The sequence below is a fragment of the Miscanthus floridulus genome, chromosome 9 (assembly GCF_019320115.1).
Source record: "Miscanthus floridulus cultivar M001 chromosome 9, ASM1932011v1, whole genome shotgun sequence".
In the NCBI taxonomy this organism is placed as follows: Eukaryota; Viridiplantae; Streptophyta; class Magnoliopsida; order Poales; family Poaceae; genus Miscanthus; species Miscanthus floridulus.
Genome location: NC_089588.1, coordinates 125237497 through 125263645, shown reverse-complemented (window position 1 = coordinate 125263645; position 26149 = coordinate 125237497). Strand labels below are relative to the sequence as shown.

The 26149-nt window shown below is 45.9% G+C and overlaps 1 protein-coding gene across 1 annotated transcript in view; it reads left to right on the top strand.

Moving 5' to 3' along the window:
• The first annotated feature begins 24926 nt into the window (after window positions 1-24926).
• LOC136480840 (probable glycerol-3-phosphate acyltransferase 3) overlaps window positions 24927-26149 on the top strand; it is a 1870-nt gene continuing 647 nt past the window's right edge. The window contains exon 1 of the mRNA XM_066478279.1: window positions 24927-25661. Coding sequence (XP_066334376.1) covers window positions 24927-25661 — 735 coding nt within the window. The remainder of the gene's footprint in view (window positions 25662-26149) is intronic.

Below are 26149 nucleotides of genomic sequence, written 5' to 3'. Positions count from 1 at the left end.
TTTCTTGAGGCCATCGCAAAAAGTACAATAACGTCTCTATCAGAGACGTCCACCAAGGTAGAGCGAATTTCGGTGAAGCGCTTGTAGTAAATCGTGTATGCTTTCGCCATCTTTCTACTAGCAATTTTGGAGATCATGACGATTGGTTGCACGAGGCCACAGTAAGTTCTCCACGAACCTCTTGGAGAGCGTGAGCCAGCTGACGATGGATCCTTTTGGAAGTTGTTTGAACCAAGTCAATGGAGTAGTTTCGAGCACCATCAGGAAGTAGACTGCTTTAACGCTGTCGTCTCCTACGAGGCTGATGGCGGCCGAGTAGCATCGAATCCACTGACTCGGGTCCTTTTTGCCGTCGTACTTGTGGATGTTGACAGCTACTTCTTCCGGTACGAGGGGAAGACTCTGTGTAGTGGAGGTCCTGGCATCTAGCATTCAGTCCTTCACGAAGATCACGACTGCGGAGGACGTCGCGCAGATCCCCTTGATGTTGACCGCCTTGTTTTGGTTGGCATTCATTGGTCTTCCTCCGGTGTTGGGTCCTCTGCTGCGTTCGGGTAGATGCTGCATGCGAGGATGCTTGTCGTCCTCAAAGCATCACTGCTGTAATTTCCAGCATGACTTTGTAACCTCCTTGCTCGTCGTCTACTACAATGTCTGAGATGGCGAAGACCTCCCCGGCTGTGATCACATTTGCCTATGGTGCAGGGCTCGGTTGTGCAGGGCTTTTGAGTGCTCTTTTGCCAAAAGCCCCTACCTGTCACGCCACCTGTTGTCGGTGCTTGATGACTGACAACCTTGCTACAGGGTTACCTAGAGCGAGGATTGGTGAGATTCAGCGTAAACTAAACTCTGTGGTAAACATGAGACGGCGATTTAGAAGGGTTTAGGCTACTGAATAGCATAATACCCCACGACATGTGTTGTGGATTGCCTTACGTTGGATTGTGTTGAATGATCTGTTATAAGGGGAGTACCTGTACCTCTCTTTATATACTCCAGAGGGGAAGTGCACAGTTCCAGTCCTAGTCGATTGAGACAGAAGACTTCTAATCCAATTACAAAGATAGACTTTCCTTTATCTAACTAGATCAGGTTACTTGCCCTAGAAGCCAGGCCACCATGTCCCGCACCTTCCTGGTAGTTCGTGGGCCAGCCCATCTCTTGCTGGGTACTCAGCCGTATGGGAAACTCTTAGGATCTTGGTCCATCATAAAAACTATTTTAATTTGTGGCTGTTTGGATAGAGAACTAAGTCTGCTTTGTATCATTTGTGCTTTGTTGTACTTGCAACGACATGGATCAGTTAACTAATCATACAAAGTTCACTTGTAGATTGTATTTTGTTTGAAGCATTAATCTCTCAATTATGAATACTCTTATCTTGGAATGAGAGGATTACATAGGTTAAATACTTGATCTATAAGCTTTGCATTTGATTAACAAAGATAAGTAAAAATACTTGATCTTGTCATTAGAAGAAAAAGCGCAAATTTTTTTGGGCTACTTCAACCGAATTTTTTGCAACATCTTCGGCAGAACGTAAGTGATGCCTACATTTCCCCAATCCAATTTATTCAACTAAGAAAATTATTCAGCTATTGTCGATACACTTTAAGCAGTTTTAATTTGTGTCTGACGCACATGTACACATAGGAAAACAAGAAGCTAAGTGCCGAGGGCAGTGTGCAATTCCACTATGAATAGCAACTTGAAGACGAATCAATGTTCGTGTCACCCAGCTCCCAGCAGTCTAAAATTCAATAGCAGTCTAAAGTCAATAGTAATAATAGAGCTTGTTTGGTGCCATTAGGTAAAGAGGTGATTTATCTACCAAACTCGACCACACCCTTGTGCCATTTCAGATCGTTACTAAAACCTGAATTTGCTTTTTAAAGTAAATCATAGGTAGAGACCTAGGATTATTATATTGAAATAATTTCATCTTGCGGAAAGTATTAATAAGTATGCTGAGATATTTTAAGCACGATACCCAGACGCAAGGACCCGCATTGTTTTGCGCACATCATAGGGAGTTCCGACTGAAACCTCAACTGTAGCATGAACTGCAGAACATGAATTGTTTATGCAAGACTCTGAACCAAAGAGACAATTCCATCTCGCCATGGCTCTTTATTTATTAGTTCATTTCGCACACATAAAAATCCATTCATCAGCGAGTTGTAAGACTCTGGCAGCTTCAAGATCTGTCCCTGACAGATACAGTTGTCTCAACAGAAGCCGGTTTGTAGTGCAGAGTGGAGTGCGCTTTATCAACAAGCTTAGCAGCTTGAAGACGGATGGGCGTAGCTGTCACTCTGTTACCAGCAGCAGTTGTCAAAAGTGCATAGTCACAGGAGTTGGGTATTACACTATTACTCGACAACACACCCGGCTCCAGTCGTCTAAACCGTCCAAATAACCTTCCCAACCTGTGACTATGTGAGCGAGAAATGTAACCGCCAATTGTGGACTGACATGTCGCGACTCGCGACCTGTAAGTCGTTTCAGAGGAAAATGGCAGGCTCGTGCCACGACAGCAGTTTCAATCCTGTTCGGCTGGCTGGCTAGCTGGCTGGGCTGGTGATGGCCAGCCCACTCACGGGCACTGTTAACATGAACAGTGTCTTTCAGTCAGCTCTCGCAACAATCCAGCCGGAACAGTATTTTGTCTTATTTTTCAGGCCAGTCGAACAGCCTGAAACCATCTGAATGGAGGCCCGGATCCGAGGTTACCATCGCGGCCGCCATCATCGCCTGCTTTTATCTCCTGCACTGAAGACACCGTACCATGGTTCAATGCAACTCCCAATCCCATTCTTTCTTTCGGTTCGATCAATCGGTTGCTTCTGCTGGCCAGTTTCAATGAATGGTGGCAGAAACCTGATATCCGTGACGTGTCATCCCGTTTGGTCCGGGCGTGCCCGGCCGTGACAACGAAGCTGGGTAGGAAGCCGTTGAATGGACCCGAGCCAGAGGAAGAACACCAACAAAGCAGCAGGACAGTGATTAGATGCTGACGCGGTGACGCCGCGGCTAAACCCAGAAGACAAGGCCAAGTCCAGGAAGTCAGGAAGATTGACAAAAAGTGGGAGGTCCCATTCCTCCGAAGAAATTGCGGCACCGCGCGGAGCTTCCGGTCAGGTCGGTTGTTGCTTGCTGCTGCCGGGGACTACTGTCACGGTCGCGACCGATGAGTCGTTTCAGAGGAAAACAGCAAGCTCGTGCTGCGACGGCAGTGTCATCTGAACGGAGGACTGGATCGGAGCTTATCTTCTGCGCCGCAGCCATCATCTCCAACACCGTTGTCCGATGCAACTCAGGTCCCTTTTCTTTCTTTTCGGTTTCGATGGATCGGTTGTTTCTGTTGGCCAGTTTCAGTGAAAGCCAGCATAGGACCAATATCAGTGACGTGTTGCAGGCACTGAAGGTCACAGGAACGCGGCTTGTGGCCAGTTTCGATGGATCGGCTTGTGTTGCCGTGCGTGCTCGTCGTCGAACACGGAACGCGCACAGCTCACAGCTAGCTGATAATTCTAAAAACCTGGCAATGAAATGCAACCGGGTTTCTACTGCTAGCGTAACGGCCACCGCTTGCATCCCTAAGTACAAAAGGAAACCTCATTACGATCGGCATGACCACTTATAGTGCCTGTTCAATATTGGTCGAAAAGGATACGAGTTCCTTCTTCACCATTGTGCTTGATGAACCATTGTTCATGAAGAAATGATTTCATGGTTTTTTTCTTTCTAAAGGAATATTTTTTTTGGAAGAACAACAAAAAGGAAGAATTAGTCAAGCTCATGTCATGTACGAGGCCTGCGAGCTAGGGAAGCAATACATTTTGTCTCTTCTTTCGGTGTCACACTCAGCTAGCTTTCCATCCTAGACCATGGAGGAGCTTGAATTCTTAAGAAAATCGAAGATAGTGACTGATAAGAATATTTATTCGCATCGTGCAGATCATGCTCTTCATTTTCCCTCCATTTCCTGAAAATCTCAGTGTGTGGCAGGTGCGGCACACCTTCCTCTTTCGCGTTTCGGATATTTGGAGCTTAACGCTGACAAGTACACACATGCATGTCCAGCAGAAGCAGAGACCGCACGTTTTTTTGTGAAGACAATGTAGGGTTCTGACAAAAACCGCAGCTATTCTCTTGCAGCCAAAGCAGACCATTATTTACTGTAGGATTAGGTAGTTGCCGAAGTAGCCAATTATAGACCAACTTTGCATAGCATTGCCACTGTAACAGGGAGGGCATGATCATTTCCTATGGTAGTACACTACTACGTACTCTGGCATATTCATATTAGCAGAGTCAAAGAGTATCGTCACTTATTCACTTTATCCGACATGGGTCTACCCATCACACACGGTCAAAAGTTAATGACTTGATTTGAGGTACAGAGAGAATTTACCCGACCAAAATGCACATTTGGTCACATGTCACTTTGCTTGGTCGTTTACCTGACCAATAATCGACCTTTTAACACAGCAACTGACAGGATGGCAAACTCGTTTTTACAGAGGAAAAGTGCAGGCTCGTGCTTACAACTACCAGGAAATAAACAAAGTGCAAGCATCACCATCGGATACATTATCTGTTCTCGTCAACATTTTTTTTTTAGGGAACTGTTCTCGTCATCCTTGAGCGATACAAAAACCAAACGCAGGCAGACGTGTTGGAACCAGCAACAGCACCAAGACTTCTCATGCTCACAGTGTTTGATGATTATTTTTAATAGAAATAATCATGTATGATAAGATGAATACGAGGATCTGCTTATTCGGCGCATATTATTGACACGTTTATAGGCGTACCAGATTTACCATGGTTTAGCCTATGATTTGTGGGCCCCACCTATTAAAATTATGTTAGAAGGTAGATGGCAATGTCACGACCGAGCTTTAGCGACATAAAGCCGTCCATATTTTTACTACACCATATATCGCATATGGCTGACGATGATCAATCAACTATTTGACGACCATGAAAGCGCAGCTTAATCGGAGGTTTTCTACAGGCTCGTCTTGTGGATGTAATTAACCAGTCAGGCCCAACAGGGCCCGGGAATCGGCGAACTACGCAATTTTCGTACAAGTTAGACCTCTCCTTAAGCATGACGCTGAAGACGGAAGAAGATATTTATTTCCCGTTGATCATGTATTTTGTATATTCAAGAAAGAATTAATGAAATATGTGGTTCTCGAATATGTGTGCATCCGTCTCTCTTGCATTACATTATTTTATTTGTATGTCTTCGTTCGGTTTTCGACACACAGCAAAGGAAACATGCATATGCAGGGGCGAAGCCCAGTTAAGTCCACTGGGTGCCTAGGCACCCAGGCCAAAAACAAAAATACATTGTTACTATCAACATTTCACCCCTTGTGCACCCCCCCTGGGCCAAAACGAGGCACCCCCCACCAAGCCAATTTGGCCAGCAAGCAACACGTTTGAGAGATTGAGGCCCAGCTGCCCAAGCCCACCTCGCACTCGTAGGCTCCTTCCAGGAGAAGGCATGGAGTCTCCCAGGAGACTAGGAGGCCACGACTTTTCACTAGTGCATAGCCGCATATGCCCGCGAGTCCGCGTTTTTTCGCCTGAACGCCGATGGCGATGACAACGCAGTCCGCGTTTTTTCGCCTAAACGCCGATGGCGATGACAACGCGGCGAGCGCGAGCCAGTGAGCGCGAGCCGACGAGCGGCGACGCTGACGTCCCTTCCCCTTCCATGTGTAGCCAAGCAGAGCACCGGACAGCGCAACTAGCAGGAGGCGCCCGACAGAAGAACCCGCCAGCGACCCTCAGTCCCTCATTGCCTCACCCCTCTCTTTTTTCTTTTGAAAAGATCGGCCTCAACCCTGTCTGGCTTTCTCTTCTGGTCCAAAAGAAAAGGCAAGGCATCACATCCGATTCATAGTGTTCAAATTGAAATTGTAGCCTACAGGTTTACTGGTTTAGGGTTAATATTAGCTGGATTTTTCTCTCTTTTTATATATACAGTTATAATAGTGCGGATCTGCAATTTGATTATGCTTGCAAATGTAATTTTCTTGTTTCAGATATTGAAGACAAGACGAGAAAGTTTATTCCGGAATGATTTGATGAGTTTAGAAGTTTCATGACCATGGAAGGAAAATAGCGTAAATATGATCTCCGGTAGGTAATGCAACACGTCTACTCTTAATAGATAATTGTGCAGTTTGTTTTCTAAATAATTGACCTATCTATTCTCTTTCCTTTGAGGCTAGTGGGATCTTGATCCTGGTCTCCTGGAGTGGATGACATATTTTGCTAAAGTGCTCAATGTGGTCTTCTTTTTGTTAAATGGTGAGTGTTATTATCATTTACCTTTACCTTATGTTTCAACCAAAATCTCATTGTTATTGCTAGAAGTCAAATTTTAATGTTAAAATAGGGTAGTTGCGCATTAGATATGCTATTTTCTTTGAACATCATATGAGTCACTGTGGTTATGATTAAGTGGGGCACCCCCCTCAATTTGCTCTAGCTTCGCCACTGTGCATATGTACTACACAAGCCGAAAATCTGGTCGTGCTTAAGGACAAACAGGTCCCAATTCGTGGGAGTAGAGACAGAGCGTAGCTTGTGTGTAGATTCGTGCAACTTGGACATGGGACTGGGAGCAAGGAAGAAAACACGTTTCTGATATGATCATGTACTTCTAGTTCTACCGCTGATGGCAAAGGACCATAAGAAACGAAATGTTCTGCAAGGTGATCTGCATGATCAACAATGTGTGAATCCATTTTTAATTATGTACCAAACTCAGACCACACACTTGCCTCCAGTCGTCTAAACGATCCAACTAGCCTCCCCAACCTGCGATGTGATGTTCTTTGAGAGGAACACGCGCATCCGGGAAGCTCGTGCCACGACGGCACTTTAATTGATTTCTCATCTGAACAGACATCGTCCGCCGCCGCCCGCCGGCCGGATTGGAACTCCCCGTTGTCGTCGCTGCCGCCGCCATGGTCACCTAAGCCCTTGTTTGGATCCATTGGGCTAAAGATTAGCCCTTAGAATAAAGGGGCTAAAGTTTAGCCCATGAGACTGTTTAGATCCAAGGACTAAAGATTAGCCATGTACCCTACCATGACCCTTTTACCTCTAATTAATACTCATGGACAGCCATATATAGGGATATATGGGGGTAATATGCGTCTTTTGGTATTGAGGGATCACTTTTAGCCCTCTTTAGCCCAGCTTGGAGGGACTAATGAAAAATGGGTGGACTAAAGTTTAGCGTTCACTTTTAGCCTTCTTGTTTGGATCCACGAGGAATAAAATGTGACTAAAAGAGATGCTCTAAACTTGCTCCATGGATCAAAGTGAGGGCCTATATCTCGTGCAGTAAAGGCACCATCATCGAACTCAAGCCGTTCCTTTCTTTTCGGTTCAATTGGTACGGTACTTGTTTCTGCATCAGCTAGCTTTATCGGTACGTGTTGCGTACAGGCTCTGACGTGGCTTGTCAGGAGGCTGTGTCATCCGGTTTGTTAGGGCCAGGGCGGCTGGAGCTTGCGTGTCCCCTTTGCATGTCTCGATCCGTGTCTCCACATGCATGAACGGCATCCGTGCGTTTCTCTTCCAAGGTGGGCCCCCTTTTTTATCTCCGTCCGCCCTGCACGCCATGAGAAAACGGAGCCGCCGTCAGCCCCTAATTACATGCGCTGGAGGACGGTGAACGACGAGCTTGCCCTTGGCGGTGGCGGTGACCATGGTGGGAGATGGTGGGGCACGTGCAGGCCGGATCACATTCGCATTGTGCAGATCAAGTTCTTCATTTTCCCTCCATTTCCTGAAAATCTCAATGTGTGGCAGGTGCACCACACCTTCCTCTTTCGTTTCAGATATTTGGAGCATAACGCTGACAAGTACACATGCATGCCTCATGTAGGGTTCCGACAAAATCCGCAGCTATTCTCTTCTCTTGCAGCCAAAACAGGCCATTATTTACAGTAGCAGAGGGTAGTTACCGAAGTAGCCAATTATAGACCATACCCTCTCTGTTACAGTACCAATGAATGTGAATGCCTTGGACAGAAATTCCTACCCGACCAAAATCCAAATTTGGTTACATGTACACTTGACTTGGTCGTTCAATTTACCCGACCAATCAACCTTTTAACAGCAACTGACAGGACGGCAAGCTCGTTTTTACAAAGGAAAAGTGCAAGCTCGTGCCTACAATTACCAGGCAAAGTGCAAGCATCACCATCATGTTATCTGTTCTCGTCAACCTTGAGCGATACAAAAACCAAACGCAGACGGGTTGGAGCCAGCCACAGCCACATGCACCAAGACTTCTCTTGGTGACAGAAAAGGATGCTGTCATCCGTAGCCATGAAAGCTACTGAATTGACCAGGGTAACATGCATATGTACTATGAGCCAAAAACCAGGTCGTTCTTAAGGACAAACAGGTCCCAATTCATTCCTAGGAGCAAATACAGAGCGTCATAGGTGGTTTGTCGTAGATTCATGCAACATGGACATATGAGACTGGGAGCAAGAAAGAAAACACGTTTCCGATTTCTTCATCATGCTGTTCTGTACCAGTCATGGCAAAGGATATGATCACGAGGAACGAAATGCACTACAAGTTGATCTGCATGAACAGTACATGTGTGCATCCATATTGTGAGTTTGGACTTGCGATATATACCTCGGAGCAAATATATTTCCATCGCCATTAGTACCAAAATGAAAGATGCACAAACACTGTATCGCTACTCCCTCCATCCTAAAATGTAAGGCCTAACCACTTTTTATTCATCTCTCATAATATAAGGCGTGTTCTCTCTAGACACACGTACATCGATATAGTAATACTGGTGTTGGGAGAGAGAATTAAATATGTTCCTTTGTCTTTGAACAAGAAATTGTTACGCCTTATATACTGGGACGGATGGAGTACTAGGCAAAGCATTTTAGAGGGGACTATTTTTTATTTACAGGATAAACAGGCAACCGCCTTCGTCAAATGGTCTATGTTCCCAAGCTATTTACAGAGTCAGTCAGCTCGCTTGATTATGTTAATAGTATTTACAAAGGTGAACGCATTAAGTTGTCCACCTCTGTTAATAATTTGTAGAAAACCAAAAGGAAAGATTGCTTTCTACAATTCGAACCTAAGATCCAAAGTATCGTGTGACATCTCTACCGCTGCACTACATACTCACTGTGTAGGCTGTACACTCAGAGGCACAAGTGGTGTGACCAAAATGGCCCGAAGTTAGGGGGGGCTATCAGCAATTACTCTCGAAGCCCAATTAGTTTAAGTCCAATTGGCCTAAGTTCATGTTGCTTTTTTTAGTTTCTGGACACTACCCACAAGATGCAACATGATGTAAGCATTCACCGATCACCTACATATCTCCATTGCAATGTTCTAACTCTCAAGTCTACCATGACTATTCACCTTAGCGCACACTGCATCCGGCATCCAGACTATTGTTGTTCCTGGCCCAGGCACGATACTACGACTTGTTAGCCGTGGCAAGCCGTGATGCTAGCCACGGCAGTCCGACATGCCCGTGCCAGCCCGCAGCCGCAGCTCGCACTCGAGGCAGTTGCGCCGCCACCGCGTCTTGTGCTCGTGGCCACCACACCGCCGCGCTGAGGCTGTCCCGCCGCTCCGCCGTCGCGCCGCGTCGTCGGGCTGCCGTTGCCACGCCCCAGCTCCCCCACGCGGCTGCACTGAGGAAGTCGCCATGTCCAGGACGCGAGGAGACGCGAGGTAGAGGAGGAGGAGCGGGACACAACCTCGAGGATCTAGCCATGGGAGTCGGGGAGGAGACGGGATTGGAGGAGCCGTCGCTGGACATGCTGGCTGGTCGGAAATATCTGAGCCGAGCCATATCGTGCCAGCCCATTTATTGTGCCATGCCCGTGCTGGCACTGTGGGCCAAACCTAAAGCCCAGGCACGGCCCTACATCGTGCCCGTGTCGGCACTGGCACTATATAGGCCTCATGCCCGTGCCGTGCTAGTGCCATGCTTTTTTGGGACGGGTGAAAGGTCCTAATATGGCTAGAGGGGGGTGAATAACCTAATTAAAAATCTACAAATCAACTAGAGCAATTTGATTAGTATGACAAATAGCATAATCCAACTTGCTCTAGCTCTACAAGGGTTGCGAGCCACCTATCCAACAATTCTAGTTGCAATGATTTCTTAGGCACACAAACTTGCTACTCTAAAGTGCTCAACTAGATGATTGTAAATAATGAAGCAAGCTCTCAATTCTAATTACACTAAAGAGCTTGTATCAACTAGTTTGCAAGAATGTAAACAAGTAAGTAGGGTGATTATACCGCCGTGTAGGGGATGAACCAATCACAAGATGAAGATCAAGCCAATCACCGGGAGAATGCAAATGACAAGAGACAACCGATTTTTCTCCCGAGGTTCACGTGCTTGCCAACACGCTAGTCCCCATTGTGTCGACCAACACTTGGTGGTTCGGCGGCTAAGAGGTGTTTCACAAACCTCGTCCACACGATAGGACACCGCAAGAACCGATCCACAAGTGAGGTAACTCAATGACACGAGCAATTTACTAGAGTTACCTTTCGGCACTCCTTCGGGGAAGGTGCGACTCCCCTTACAATCACCGGAGATGGCCACGAACAATCACCAACTCGTGCCGATCCTCCACCGCTGCTCCAACCGTCTAGGTGGTGGCAACCACCAAGAGAAACAAGCGAAATCCGCAGCGCAACACGAATACCAAGTGCCACTAGATGTAATCACTCAAGCAAAGCACTTGGATTCTCTCCCAATCTCACAATGATGATGGATCAATGATGGAGATATGTGGGAGTGCTTTGGCTAAGCTCACAAGGTTGTTATGTCAATGAAAATGTGCAAGAGATACCCCTTGAGCTGGCCATGGGGCTATAAATAGAAGCCCCCATCAAATAGAGCCGTTGGCTCAAAAAACAGGCTGACTGCACGTCGACCGGACGCTCCGGTTACACTGCACTGGACGCAGCACCGGACGCTCTGGTCGTGAATACCGGACGCGTCCGGTCGTCATACCAGACGTGTCTGGTAGCCCCAGACTGCCACGTGTCCAGTTCAAATCAAACTTAGCCGTTGCTGCCCCTTCTACTGACAACCGGACGCTCACACTGGACGCAGAGTCACAAATGACCAAACGCTGAGCCGCAGCGTCCGGTGGTACCGGACCGGACGCTGCTAGCGTCCGATCAGCTACTTCTGCCGTCTGCTGCCATTTCTGATTCACACCGGATGCGTCCGGTGTGGCGACCGGATGCGTCCGGTCGCAGAGTCTGCTGCCGAAATACCGGACATGTCCGGTCACTCTGTAACCAGCGCGCCTAACTCCTTTTCGACTCAATCTCCTTCACCCTTGCTCAAATGTGCCAACCACCAAGTATATCACCTTGTGCACATGTGTTAGCATATTTTCACAAACATTTTCAAGGGTGTTAGCACTCCACTAGATCCTAAATGCATATGCAATGAATTAGAGCATCTAGTGGCACTTTGATAACCGCATTTCGATACGAGTTTCCCTTCTCTTAATAGTACGGCTATCTATCCTAAATGTGATCACACTCACTAAGTGTCTTGATCACTAAAACAAAATGACTCCTACATTTTATACCTTTGCCTTGAGCCTTTTGTTTTTCTCTTTCTTCTTTTCTAAGTTTAAGCATTTGACCATCACCATGCCATCACCATTGTCATGATTTTCGTCATTGCTTCATCACTTGTAGTAGTGCTACCTATCTCATAATCATCTTGATAAACTAGGTTAGCACTTAGGGTTTCATCAATTATCCAAAACCGAACTAGAGCTTTCAATCTCCCCCTTTTTGGTAATTGATGACAACCCTTATACAAAGATATGAATTAAAGTACATTTGAATCCATGTTGCTTGCCCAAGCATATTTACTATGTGTAAAGGTAATGGACAAGTCTCATGAACTTCAAATGATAGTAATTGCTCCCCCTATATATGTGCTAAGAGTTTGGATTGTAGCTTGCACATATACTTAGATTGGAAATATAGGAGACAATTTCTACCAAATGATGCTAAGGTATAAGAGATAGACCTTTGAAGCGTGATACCAATCGGAGTGCACCAATATACCATCCTTAGCACCATTAGTAACTAGACATATACAAGAACTAGAATACCCCGTGAGATCAACATTTACATGCAAGGGTCTAGTTTCCATAGAATGAACATAAGTCTAGTTACTTAGCCTATGCATGCTAGTTTTTCATTTCACCATTCAAACCTACAACTAGCATACACCACACTAGCATGGATATTTGAAATTAAAACTTATGCCATGCAATCAAACATATGTAATGCTCATTCAAGTGTACCATACAAGTTCATGAGCTTGCTCCCCCTATTTGTATGCTCAAAATTTTAATTGATCCCCCCTTCCTTTGTCATATATTATCTCTCCCCCTTTGTTTCACTATCTTTGTACACTATTTCTCCCCCTTTGTCATCAATGACCACAAAGGCTTAAAGTATAGATAGGTGACCTTAAATTATAGATAGGTTGGGGTGAAACTATGTGAAATGAGGATCATTTTCCCAATTTGGTTCAATCTAGATTACTTGCAAAAGATATTTAACTCGGTTTGATCTAAGGACAAGCTTCTTCACACCTCCAATAAGGGTTATCTTGTACCATGTTGAGTTAAACACTTATACTCATATTCTAAATCAAACACTAAGTTTACAAGCCCACAAACATGTCATATGCTACCACTAGATTATTTCAAACATACAAGCAATAGTGGTACCATAAAAGCATCAAATTCATTTGATTTTCATGAATGAGTCTAGGATATGATAGGAATGACTAGATGCACTAAACAAGTCCTTAGCAATGGATGGATGACATGTCAATCAACTTTACCTTGCTTAGCTCAAAGGAGAGGCATGTCATATAGTGGGGGTGCATCAACACATATTTGAGAAGTCAAGTATGTTCAATTCATTCCTTAGCTTGCAAAACCTCTTCTCATCAAGTGGCTTGGTGAATATGTCGGCAAGTTGATCTTCGGTGCCCACACTTTCTATGCAAATGTCCCCTTTTTGTTGGTGATCTCTTATGAAATGATGGCGGACATCTATGTGCTTTGTTCTTGAATGTTGAACCGGGTTGTTGGTAAGCTTCACGGCACTTTCATTGTCACATAGTAATGGCACTTGCTTGAACTTGATTCCAAAGTCATTCAAGGTAGCCTTCATCCAAAGTAATTGAGCACAACAACTACTGGCCGAAATGTACTCCGCTTCGGCGGTTGAGAGTGCTACACTATTTTGCTTCTTTGATGACCAAGACACAAGTGATCTTCCCAATAGTTGACATGTGCCCGATGTGCTCTTTCTCTCAACTTTGCATCCCGCATAATCGGAATCCGAATATCCAATCAACTCAAATCTTGCTCCTTTGGGATACCATAATCCAACATGTTGTGTATGCTTCAAGTACCTTAATATTCTCTTTGTTGCCTTCAAATGACTTTCTCTTGGTGAGGCTTGGAATCTAGCACACATGCATACACTAAACATCACATCCGGCCTTGATGCGGTCACATAGAGTAGGCTTCCAATCATAGACCTATAAATTTTTTGATCCACCATGTTGCCACTAGCATCACTATCCAAGCTTCCACTTGTCCCCATTGGTGTACTAATAGCTTTACTCTCATCCATTTCAAACTTCTTGAGCATGTCCTTGATATACTTGCCTTGACTAATGTGCCATTCTTCATTTGCTTGATTTGAAGACCAAGGAAGTAACTAAGTTCTCCAATCATAGACATCTCAAACTCACTTGCCATCATCTTGCCAAACTCCTCACAAATTTCTTGATTTGTTGATCCAAAGATAATATCATCAACATAGATTTGCATTACAAACAAGTCATTTCCAAGCTTCTTGGTGAAGAGAGTGGTGTCAACTTTTCCCATCTTGAATCCCTTAGAGAGTAGGAAATCCCTCAATCTCTCATACCATGCTCTAGGTGCTTGTTTCAATCCATACAAAGCTTTTCTCAACTTGTAGACATGGTTGGGTTTCTTCTCATCTTCAAAACCGGGAGGTTGCTCAACATACACAAGCTCATTGATGTACCCATTGAGAAATGCACTTTTCACATCCATTTAGTACAACTTGATGTTGTGGGCACAAGCATAAGCTAGCAATATCCCAATTGCTTCCAATCTTGCAACCGGGGCATATGTTTCTCCAAAGTCAAGACCTTCAACTTGAGTGTAACCTTGAGCCACTAATCTTGCTTTGTTCCTTATTACTATCCCATCTTGATCTTGCTTGTTCCGAAAGACCCACTTAGTTCCAATCACATTATGATCCTTAGGCCTCTCAACTAAATCACATACATGGTTTCTTGTGAAGTTGTTTAGCTCTTCATGCATAGCATTGATCCAATCAACATCCCTTAAAGCTTCATCTATCTTCTTGGGTTCAATGGATGACACAAATGAGAAGTTCTCACAAAATGATGCCAATCTTGATCTTGTTTGCACACCTCTTGAAATATCACCAATGATAGTGTCCAATGGATGATCTCTTGCAACATTGGTTGGTTGAAGCACTTGCACTTGATTGCTAGTATTTGATTGATCACTTGGTTGAGATGATGAACTAGCCATTTATTGATCTTGCACATTGTCATCACTAGTGCTTGCTTGGATTTGATCATGAGAACCACTAGCTTGCATATTTGAGTTAGTGAACACTTGGTTCTTGTCATCTTCAATATCAATCACTTCTCTAGGCCTTAACTCACCAATGTCCATGTTCTTCATTGCATTGACCAATTGAGTGCCTCTTACATCATCTAGATTCTCACCTTCTTCTTGGGAACCATTTGTTTCATCAAATTCCACATCATGAACCTCCTCAAGAGTACTACTAGCCAAATTCCAAACTCTATAAGCCTTGCTAGTAGTGGAGTAACCAAGCAAGAAACCTTCATCACATTTCTTTTCAAACTTGCTCAATCTAGTGCCTTTCTTCAATATATAGCATTTACAACCAAAGACCCGAAAGTATGCTATGTTGGGCTTTCTTCCATTCAATAGCTCATAGGGTGTCTTCTCCATCATGGGGTGACAATAGAGTTGGTTGCTATAATAGCAAGCCGTGTTGATTGCTTTGGCCCAAAATGAATGACTCACATTGTACTCACTCAACATTGATCTTGCCATATCAATCAAGGTTCTATTCTTTCTTTCAACTAGTCCATTTGATTGAGGAGTATACTTGGCCGAGAATTGATGTCTAATTCCAAATTCATCACATAACTCATCAATTCTAGTGTTCTTGAATTCACTACCATTGTTACTTCTAACTTTCTTGATTGTGGTTTCAAACTCATTGTGAATGCCCTTGACAAATGATTTGAATGTTGCAAACACATCACTCTTGTCACCAAGAAAGAAGACCCATGTGTATCTAGTGAAATCATCCACAATCACAAATCCATATTTGTTTCCACCAATGCTAGTGTATGTGGTTGGTCCAAACAAGTCCATGTGCATCAACTCAAATGCCTTAGATGTGCTCATCATGCTCTTCTTAGGATGTGTATTACCAACTTGCTTTCCGGCTTGACATGCACTACATAGCTTATCCTTCTCAAATGTGACATCTTTCAAGCCTCTAACTAAGTCATGCTTAATCAACTTGTTCAATTGTTTCATTCCAACATGACCAAGCATTCTATGCCATAACCAACCCATGCTAGACTTAGTGATCAAACATATTGACAATTGAGCTTCTCTAGCATTGAAATCAACCAAGTATAGATTCTCATATCTAAATCCTTTGAATATCAAGTTAGAGCCATCTACACTTATGATCTCTACATCATCCACACCAAATATGCACTTGAAACCAAGATCACACAATTGAGCTACCGACAATAAGTTGAAGTTCAAGCTCTCTACTAGTAGCACATTGGAAATGCTCAAGTCATTGGATATTGCAATCTTACCAAACCCTTTGACCTTGCCTTTGCCATTGTCACCAAATGTGATACTATCAATCCCATTGCTCTTGCTTTCATTGATTGAATTGAACATTCTTGGGTCACCGGTCATGTGTTGTGTGCACCCACTATCAAGCACCCAATGCCTTCCTCCGGCTTTATAATTTACCTACAAAAGAAGATCAATTCTTTTTAGGTACCCAAACTTGCTTGGGTCCTTGTAGGTTAGTCACCAAGGTCTTTGGTACCCAAATGGCCTTCTTCTTTGGGCCCACAATTGGTGTACCAATGAACTTAGCCTTCACACCATTGGCACCCTTATAAAGCATGTAACAAGAATCAAATTTGATTGAGGATACATTAGGTAGCTTGTTCTTGTTAGCCTTGCAATTTTGCTCTATATGCCCAACTTGCTTGCATCTATTGCAAAACCGACCATTGCACTTCACAAAGCTAACTTTGGGAGTGACAAAGGCCGCCTTGCCTTTCTTGGGGGTATAGCCTAATCCCTCTTTGTTGAGAGAAAACCTTTGGCTACCCAAGCACTTTAGCAAGCGGGCATCTCCACCATAGGCATTGCCTAAGGCACGAGTGAGCTCATTCACCTCCTTCTTGAGGGTTTCATTTTCCACCATTAGTGATGTATCATTCATAGGTGGAGTGATAATGGTTGTGCTACAATAAGTGTTAGTAGGAGCAACAATAATGGGTTCATGAAAAGATTCATCAATAAGATCACATGTTAGTCCCACATCACATGTTACTATCGCTTGCTCCTTCTTGGCTTCCTCCTTCTTAACTTACTCAATGAGAGAGGAGTGAGCCTTTTCAAGCTTAGAGTGAGCTTTGCCAAGCTTCTCATGGGCATCCATTAGCCCTTCATGAGTGGCATTGAGCTCATCAAAGGATTGCTCAAGAAATTTTACTTTCTTGCACAATTCTTTGCACTCCTTTCTCTTCATCTCATTGCAAGCGTGCACTTGCTCGCACATGTCCAAGAGCTCCTCCTTGGAGTACTCCTCATCCTCATCATCACTCCTACAAGCATCACTTTCACATTCATCATCACTCACATCATATTTTACCTTGGTAGGCTTTGCCATGAGGCATGTTGATGGAGTGTCGAAGATGGAGGGCTTGTTGTTGATGGCGATGCTTGCTAGTGCTCTCTTGATAGATTTCTTGCCATCATCACTAGAATCATCACTATCCGATGAGCCATCACTATCCCATGTGACTACATAGCCTCCACCCTTTTTCTTCTTTTGGAAGGTCATTCTCTTCTCCTTCTTTTCCTTCTTTTCTTTCTTATCCTCCTTGTGCTTCTTCTTCTCATCCTCATCATTGTCACTATTGTATGGACAATTTGCTACCATATGATCGGGGCTCTTGCAATTGTAGCATCTTCTCACATACTCTTTCTTCTTGGTGTGATCTCTTCTCTTTCTTGCACCATAGCCCTTCTTCTTCATGAACTTGCCCATCTTGCGCACAAAGAGAGCCATAGCCTCATCATCAATATCACTTAGATCTTCATCATCGCTTGATTCTTTCTTGGACTTTCCCTTGTTTTTGTATGATGATGAACTAGCCTTGAATGCTATGTTTTTCTTCTTCTTGTCTTCCTCTTCCTTCTTGTCATCCTTGTCATCCCCCTCCCTTTCCACACGGTATGTCTCTTGTGTCATGACATCACCTAGTACTTGGTTGGGGGTGATATCCTTCAATCCTCCTCTTATGATGAGCAATCTCAACATTTCAAATCTTGGAGGTAGGCACATCAAGAATCGATGAGAGACATCATCATCCTTGATTTTTTCTCCCAACGCCTTCAAGTCATTGGCAATTACTTGTAGCTGATGAAACATCTCCGGAATGCTCTCATCGTCCTTCATCTTGAAACTTGTCAACTTGTCCTTCAGGATGTACAACTTGGCACTCTTCACCGCCGGTGTGCCCTCATAAGTTTCCTCCAATCTCTTCCACACCTTATTTGCTCTTTCACAATCCTTGATTTGCTCAAACACCTTGGAATCAATGGCATTGTATATGGTGTTGAGAGCCATTGTATTGCATTGCTTGTTGATCTTATCTTGGTTGGTTGGATCATCGGGATCAATGATAGCATAGTCATTCTCGGTCACTTCCCATACTTGATCATTGATTGAACCAAGATACATTCTCATTTTTCTCTTCCAATAATCATAGCTCGTGCCATCAAAGAACGGTGGTTTGCCCCCCACATGGTTGAACACAACTTGAGCCATAATTTGACACCGAGGTTGTTAAGCCTTCAATAAAACGGTGACCACGGCTCTGATACCACTTGAAAGGTCCTAATATGGCTAGAGGGGGGTGAATAGCCTAATTAAAAATCTACAAATCAACTAGAGCAATTTGATTAGTATGACAAATAGCGTAATGCAAACTTGCTCTAGCTCTACAAGAGTTGCAAGCCACCTATCCAACAATTCTAGTTGCAATGATTTCTTAGGCACACAAACTTGCTACTCTAAAGTGCTCAACTAGATGAATGTAAATAATGAAGCAAGCTCTCAATTCTAATTACACTAAAGAGCTTGTATTAACTAGTTTGCAAGAATGTAAACAAATAAGTAGGGTGATTATACCGCCGTGTAGGGGATGAACCAATCACAAGATGAAGATCAAGCCAATCACCGGGAGAATGCAAATGACAAGAGACAACCGATTTTTCTCCCGAGGTTCACATGCTTGCCAACACGCTAGTCCCCGTTGTGTCGACCAACACTTGGTGGTTTGGCGGCTAAGAGGTGTTTCACAAACCGTGTCCACACGATAGGACACCGCAAGAACCGACCCACAAGTGAGGTAACTCAATGACACAAGCAATTTACTAGAGTTACCTTTCGGCACTCCGCCGGGGAAGGTACGACTCCCCTTACAATCACCGGAGATGGCCACGAACAATCACCAACTCGTGCCGATCCTCCACCGCTGCTCCAACCGTCTAGGTGGTGGCAACCACCAAGAGAAACAAGCGAAATCCGTAGCGCAACACGAATACCAAGTACCACTAGATGTAATCACTCAAGCAATGCAATTGGATTCTCTCCGAATCTCACAATGATGATGGATCAATGATGGAGATGTGTGGGAGTGCTTTGGCTAAGCTCACAAGGTTGCTATGTCAATGAAAATGTGCAAGAGATACCCCTTGAGCCGGCCATGGGGCTATAAATAGAAGCCCCCATCAAATAGAGCCGTTGGCTCAAAAAACGGGCTGACTGCGCGTCGACCGGACGCTCTGGTTACACTGCACCGGACGCAGCACCGGACGCTCTAGTCGTGAATACCGGACGCGTCCGGTCGTCATACCGGACGTGTCCGGTAGCCCCAGACTGCCACGTGTCCAGTTCAAATCAAATTTAGCCGTTGCTGCCCCTTCTGCTGACAACCGGACGCTCACACCGGACGCAGAGTCACAAATGACCGGACGCTGAGCCGCAGCGTCCGGTGGAGTACAGTAAGCAACCACGCCCGACCGGACGCGTCCGGTGGTACCAGACCAGACGCTGCCAGCGTCTGATCGGCTGCTTCTGCCGTCTGCTGCCATTTCTGATTCACACCGGACGCGTCCGGTGTGGCGATCGGACGCGTCCGGTCGCAGAGTCTGCTGCCGAAATACCGGACATGTCCTTTTCGACTCAATCTCCTTCACCCTTGCTCAAATGTGCCAACCACCAGGTGTATCACCTTGTGCACATGTGTTAGCATATTTTCACAAACATTTTCAAGGGTGTTAGCACTCCACTAGATCCTAAATGCATATGCAATGAATTAGAGCATCTAGTGGCACTTTGATAACCGCATTTCGATACGAGTTTCCCTCCTCTTAATAGTACGGCTATCTATCCTAAATGTGATCACACTCACTAAGTGTCTTGATCACTAAAACAAAATGGCTCCTACATTTTATACCTTTGCCTTGAGCCTTTTGTTTTTCTCTTTCTTCTTTTCTAAGTTTAAGCATTTGATCATCACCATGCCATCACCATTGTCATGATTTTCGCCATTGCTTCATCACTTGTAGTAGTGCTACCTATCTCATAATCATCTTGATAAACTAGGTTAGCACTTAGGGTTTCATCAATTATCCAAAACCGAACTAGAGCTTTCAACGGGCCCGTGTGGGCTCATCGTGCTGGGCCATCTGGACATCTATACCGTGCAACAAGAAGAGTATAAACATACACTGCAGAGACTATATATATAACGCTCCGCATGCAATTGGATGGAAGTAAAGCGACCTGAATATCCGAACTGAATGGAGGCGGGCAGTGTGAAACATATATAACATCCAGATAAACACACTTGCAACATGCGTCCGAAAAAGACAGATGAAACATACCTTGAAAACATCTGAAACACTCAAAACATATACATGCAACATGCCCTTGAAACAACTGCAACATGTGCAACATCCCCCATCTACTTTTGCAACATCCATATAAAACAAATGCAACACACATCTAAAACACCTAAAACACTTGAAACATACATATTCAATATAGGGGAGGGGAAAGCTGCGTCGATCGATTCCGGCCACCCGGGGTCGGGGTCGGCGGCTGCTCCGCGACGGCGATGGCGACAGTGCGGGGGCGCCTGCACCCCACTGCCTCGACTCCGTGGTTCTTGCCGCGAGACCGGTGGTACGGTTGCTAGCGGTCGACACGGGCGTGGGGACTGCGCGGTCTGCCTCGCGGAGCTCGAGCCCGGGGAGAAAGCCCGCGCGCTGCCGCAGTGCAGCCATCGCTTCCACGTCGAGTGCCGAGGTGGGGGAAGGAGCCGCCGCCGGCCAGGGAAGCAGCGATGGCCGCGTCGTCGGGTGTGGGGCAGGACGCGGAGGGATAAGAATGGGGAGGGACGCGAGTGCTCTGCAGGAGCGAGCGAGGCGTCTATCATTCCGGACGTCTTAATCGTATCGTTATCGAAAAAAAAAGCAATAAACCACTTATCGTGTCCTGTATATACTCCTACCACGGTATGCTTGGCAGAGAGGACATGTTCTCTGGGTATGCATATCAAAATTGATTCATCAGCTAGTGACGGTACTCTTTTAGTACCTTCCTCTCACTCACGGACACACACTTGGCAGACAGAGGCGGGGAGTGCCGAGTGCAGTGCGCTTTATCAACTACTACTAGTCTAGGACTAGTCTAGCAGCTTGAAGACGGATGAATGTACCTGTGAGTCTGTCACCCATGCCAGCAGTTGTCAAAAGTGTGTATGACTGTTCCAAACTAAGACCACACACGTGGCTCGCTACATACAGTCGTCTAAACCATCCAATTAACCTCCCCAACCTGCGATGTGACGTCCTTCAAGAGGAAACCGGCCGGCAAGCTCGTGCCACACGACGTACAGCAGTTTATTTCATCTGAACAAAGGACCGGATCGGAGCTTGCCTTCGTCGTCGCCGCCGCCGCCATCATCGCCTGCTTTATTATCTCGTGCAGTACGTAAAGGCACCTTGGTTCAACGCCGTTCCTATCTTTTCGGTTGATTCTCTCTGGTGTTTCTGCTCGGCTGGTCGGCTAGCTTAGCTTCAAACGAAATAAAAAGGTGGCAGGAACCTAGGACAATGACAATGGATCGGAGCACGCTTTGAATTGACCGGCCGGAGGAAGACAAAGTTAGGTCACGCTCGAGGACGGCGGCAACCACGCGTCCCATTCGCCCGCAACGTAAACGCCGGCCGCCTGCTGATGACCTCAACTCAACTCATGACAACCTGCTGCTTACTAGCAGTCGTATAGTAGATGCTAACTGCATCTGTCTTAGGATAAAGCCTTGTTTGAATCAATGGTGTAAAGTTTTGTGGTGTTACGTGGGATGTCGTATGGAGTGTTCGGATACTAATAAAAAAATAAATTATAGAATCTGTCACTAATCCGCGAGATGAATTTATTAAGCCTAATTAATCCGTTATTAGCACATGTGTTGTTGTAGCACCACATTGTCAAATCATGAACTAATTAGACTTAAAAGATTCGTTTCGCAAATTAGTCGCAAACTATGCAAATAGTTATTTTTTAGTCTATATTTAATACACCATGCATATGTGTCCAGACATTCGATAGGATAGAGAGTAAACTTTAGGGGAGAAACTAAACAAGGCCTAAACCTCTCTTTACCTCACCCTGTTATTTCCCCAACTTTTGTTCCTTCTTGGGGCAGGCAGCTTTGCTTATACGTGGACGCGGCCATGCGTGTTCTCACCACCACTCCACCGTACACGCGTATGTATGTGTATGTGTCTGCGCATCGGTGCAGGCTTGCGTCGCATCCACATCCACCGCCGTCCAGTCCGTTTCTCCAGAACCGAGTGATTGACTTTAACAGATGCAACTGCATGTGCAGCTTTGTTTGGCTGCATGCACTCGTGTCTTCATCCACCAGCGCCCTGCGGCACACAACACAAGAATAATCATATGGACACGTTCGCATCGCAATATAAACGAACCCAAAGGCAAGTGCACGTCCATCTGAGGCTGAACTACGTTTACTTGCAGCAACAGGGCTTAAAGGCTCCGCAGCCAGCGCTGGTTTCAGACAGTGTTTCAGGCTCTCCATGCATCGAGATCTTGCAAGCCACGCCGTTTCAATATATCTTCACCACGTACAGTACAGTACCCGCTTGCATTGCCCAGCTGAAAAAGGTGCAGTGCAGTGCAGGGAAAACTAACCGCTGGCGTACATGTCGGTCCAACAAGAAGAGTGTAAACGTACACGACATTGACGACTATGGCCATGTTCACTTGCCTTTTGAGCTGTACTTTTTTAACGAATGAATAGTATTTTTCTCTCACAACAAATCAGTAAATAGTGCTTTTCAGTCTGGCTTATCATCCAAGCGACCTCGATCTCCGAATTGACGGGAGGCGGGCGGGAGAGGAAGAACAACCAACCAACACAGTGACGACGAAAGCAACGCATGCAATCCTAGCACAATCTCTGGGGCGGTGTTAGAATTATTGACGACCAAGCTAAGTGTATACGTACGGTGATGGAGGCGACAGGCGAGGAGGAAACGCCGCCGTCCAACAAAGGAACAGGAAGGGCCAAAACATGCAGATCCCATTGCACGGACACGAGCAGGACCTGGAGAGAAGCTAACTAGCAGTAGCTTATTCAGCGTCCAACCCAGAGCAGGCCCCCTCGCCTCGGTCGGTCGAACCGGCCAGCCGGGTGACTGCCTAGCTTGGCCACGTGGCGGGGCTGTGTCCCCGTGGAAGTCTAAACGATCGACGTATATCGGCCGTACGTATGTACCGGATGGCAGGCATGCAGCTACGTACACGCTACACATACGTACAAGTACGAGCGTGACAGACAGATGACTTGTCAAACCCCAGTTCATAGATTACAGACATGGAGCAATCGGAGAAAGCTACCAATACGCTAGCTGCTTTGGCCAAACCTGTGCCGTGCCCGTGCGTATAGTACGCGCTCATCACTGCATGGGCCCTGACGCTGAAACGTGATTTTGTTTCAAGCTAGAAAGAAGCTGGCACGGCACCTGACAACGAAATGCATGCATGCAACCAGTTACGCGGTAGATTTATTTGGTATATATAGCATGGAACTTGACACCGAGATGCAGGCAGCTTTTTTGACCATACAGTATATATTTTGTCAGGAGATGAATGAAATAAAATTCAAGTGTATCCAACCGTCGAACGCAGCAGGCATTAGCGGAGCCTGAAGTTTTTAAGAAGCCCGGATGATTCCTATATTTAGCTAGAAACTTACGGAATTCAGCCTGAACTACTAGCTTGAAAGTTCCTCTGCTCGATGCAATCCTGCGTGCATTTTTCCTTCTGATCGACGATGATCTTCTCTCCAAATCGGCCGAGAAGGAACCTGCCACTTTGGCAGCATTCGTGCGTGCCGCCAGGCTTTTCTTTTCCAACGCGGCACGCAAATCGCGGAGGAACTCTCGGCGTCGCCACGTCCGCAGGCTACCTTTTCTTCTTCTTCTAGCTTACCTGCAGATAGACAGACAGAGACTGCATCGATGTCGCCCCATCTCATATAAGAGAACATATTCAAGTTTTTAATAACTGAACTATTTTTTCAAAAGAAAAAAATAGCAAGTTTGACCACGCCTATACGAAAATTTCCAATGGAACTCTTTGGAATAAACGATTGGGTTTCTACAAATCCTCTGGAAGTTTTTCTATATGCATTTTGGACAAATTTTACCAAGAGATTTGACCTCATGCAGAGTAGAGAGGCGCGCGATCGGCTGCGTGGACAGATTAAATTAAATGCACTACTCCCTGAGAATATTACATGCATCTTTCCACGCGCTACTGTCGTTAAAAACCTAACTGTAACTGTTTTGCAAAGACGCCACCGCGACAGGCCTTGGATCTTCGTCCGTCGCTTTCTTGTTTCTTCCACAAGAACCCGGCACTGCACTTTGCACCCCATGCATTCCCGTTCACATCCTGCTGTGCATGTCTCTACTCTCTTCTCCTGTCTCATCTCCATCCTCGCCATTGCAAGTTTGCAACCAGTCACGGAAAAAGCAGCAATGAGTGCACGACTTTGACATGCCATCTAGGTAGCCTAATAGCCGCCGGCCCATACACATGCATACATGACCAACACCATGCCCAACACCGGCCAATCGGCCGAGTTGTCCATCTATCCGTCTATATAAGTCGGGTCCTGGACCATGGCATTGGCATCCCTACACAAGCTGACACGCACCAGCCGGGCACTCCCAAACATTTGCATTTCATCTCACCAACTTGTTACTACAAACACACCCCCACAATAACTCATCGTGTAGCCAGGCACCAACCTTCTACGTACGTACTGCCCTTCGTCCGCCATGGCCAAGAAGAGGCTCCTCCTCGCTCACAAGCTCTTCTCGGCCATGCTCTCCCTCCTCCTCCACGGCCGCCGGCCGCCACCTCACTACTCCGGCAGGTCATCAACCCCGCCGGTGGTGCACCGCGGCGCCGGCCCTCCGACGCTGGACGCACGGACCACGACGGCCGCCCTCGTAGTAGACGTCGACACCGCGCTGCTGCGCTCTGGAGACCTGTTCCCGTACTTCATGTTGGTGGCGCTCGAGGCCGGCGGCTTCCTGCGCGGTCTGCTGCTGCTCCTGCTGTGCCCGCTCATCCGCCTGCTCATGCCCCGCGGCGCGGCCGTCAGGGCCATGGCGGCGGTGTCGTTCTGCGGCCTGCGCGCGGGGCAGTTCCGCGCCGGCCGCGCCGTGCTGCCCAAGTGGCTCATGGAGGACGTGGCGGCGGAAGCGTTCGAGGCCGTGCGCGCGGCGGGGATCAGGGCGGTCTGCGTGACTGCCTTGCCCAGGGTCATGGTCGACGGGTTCCTCCGGGAGTACCTCGGGGTGGAGGCGGTGGTTGCCAGGGAGATGAAGGTCATGTGGGGGTTCTACACCGGACTCATGGAGGAGCTGCCGGAGGGTGCTGGAGAGATGGTGATGAAGGCGGTGGTGGCGGCGCCGGCGCCGGCGGCTGAGGAGGAGAGTGACAAGGCGGTCGTGGGGTTCTCTGGGTCAATGGAGTTTCTTAATCATCCACTGGCACGTTGCTGCAAGGTATAGAACCGTGGAAGAAGAGGATGATTTGCTATAATTATTTCGCTTCCATTTCTGGTAGATTCTCTTTTCAGTTTGACTTTGAATATTTAATTAATGAGCTAACGTTGAACAAATTAATTGGAAGTAGGTTACAGAACTAATTTTCAAGAGAAAAATTTAAAAAGGAGAGGTTTAAAATATGCATGACTTTGAGTATATATAGACTTGACTAGTTAGAGTTGAACAGATTAAAAGTAGGTTACTGAACTACTCCTTAGAAGAACAAATAAAACCTTTTGAGAGGTTCAGAATATGCATGACACATACATGTATGCATTTCAGATGCATACATGTTGCATTTTTCTTTCCATCATGCATAGCCTCTCCTTTTTTTTGCATGAAAGTAGCGTGCTTTATTACAAGTTAGCATCATCTCTATTATATTCAGGATCTCAGGTTGTGCAGGTTGTGTGCATCCTGGATAGCAGGCAACACGTACAGTACAA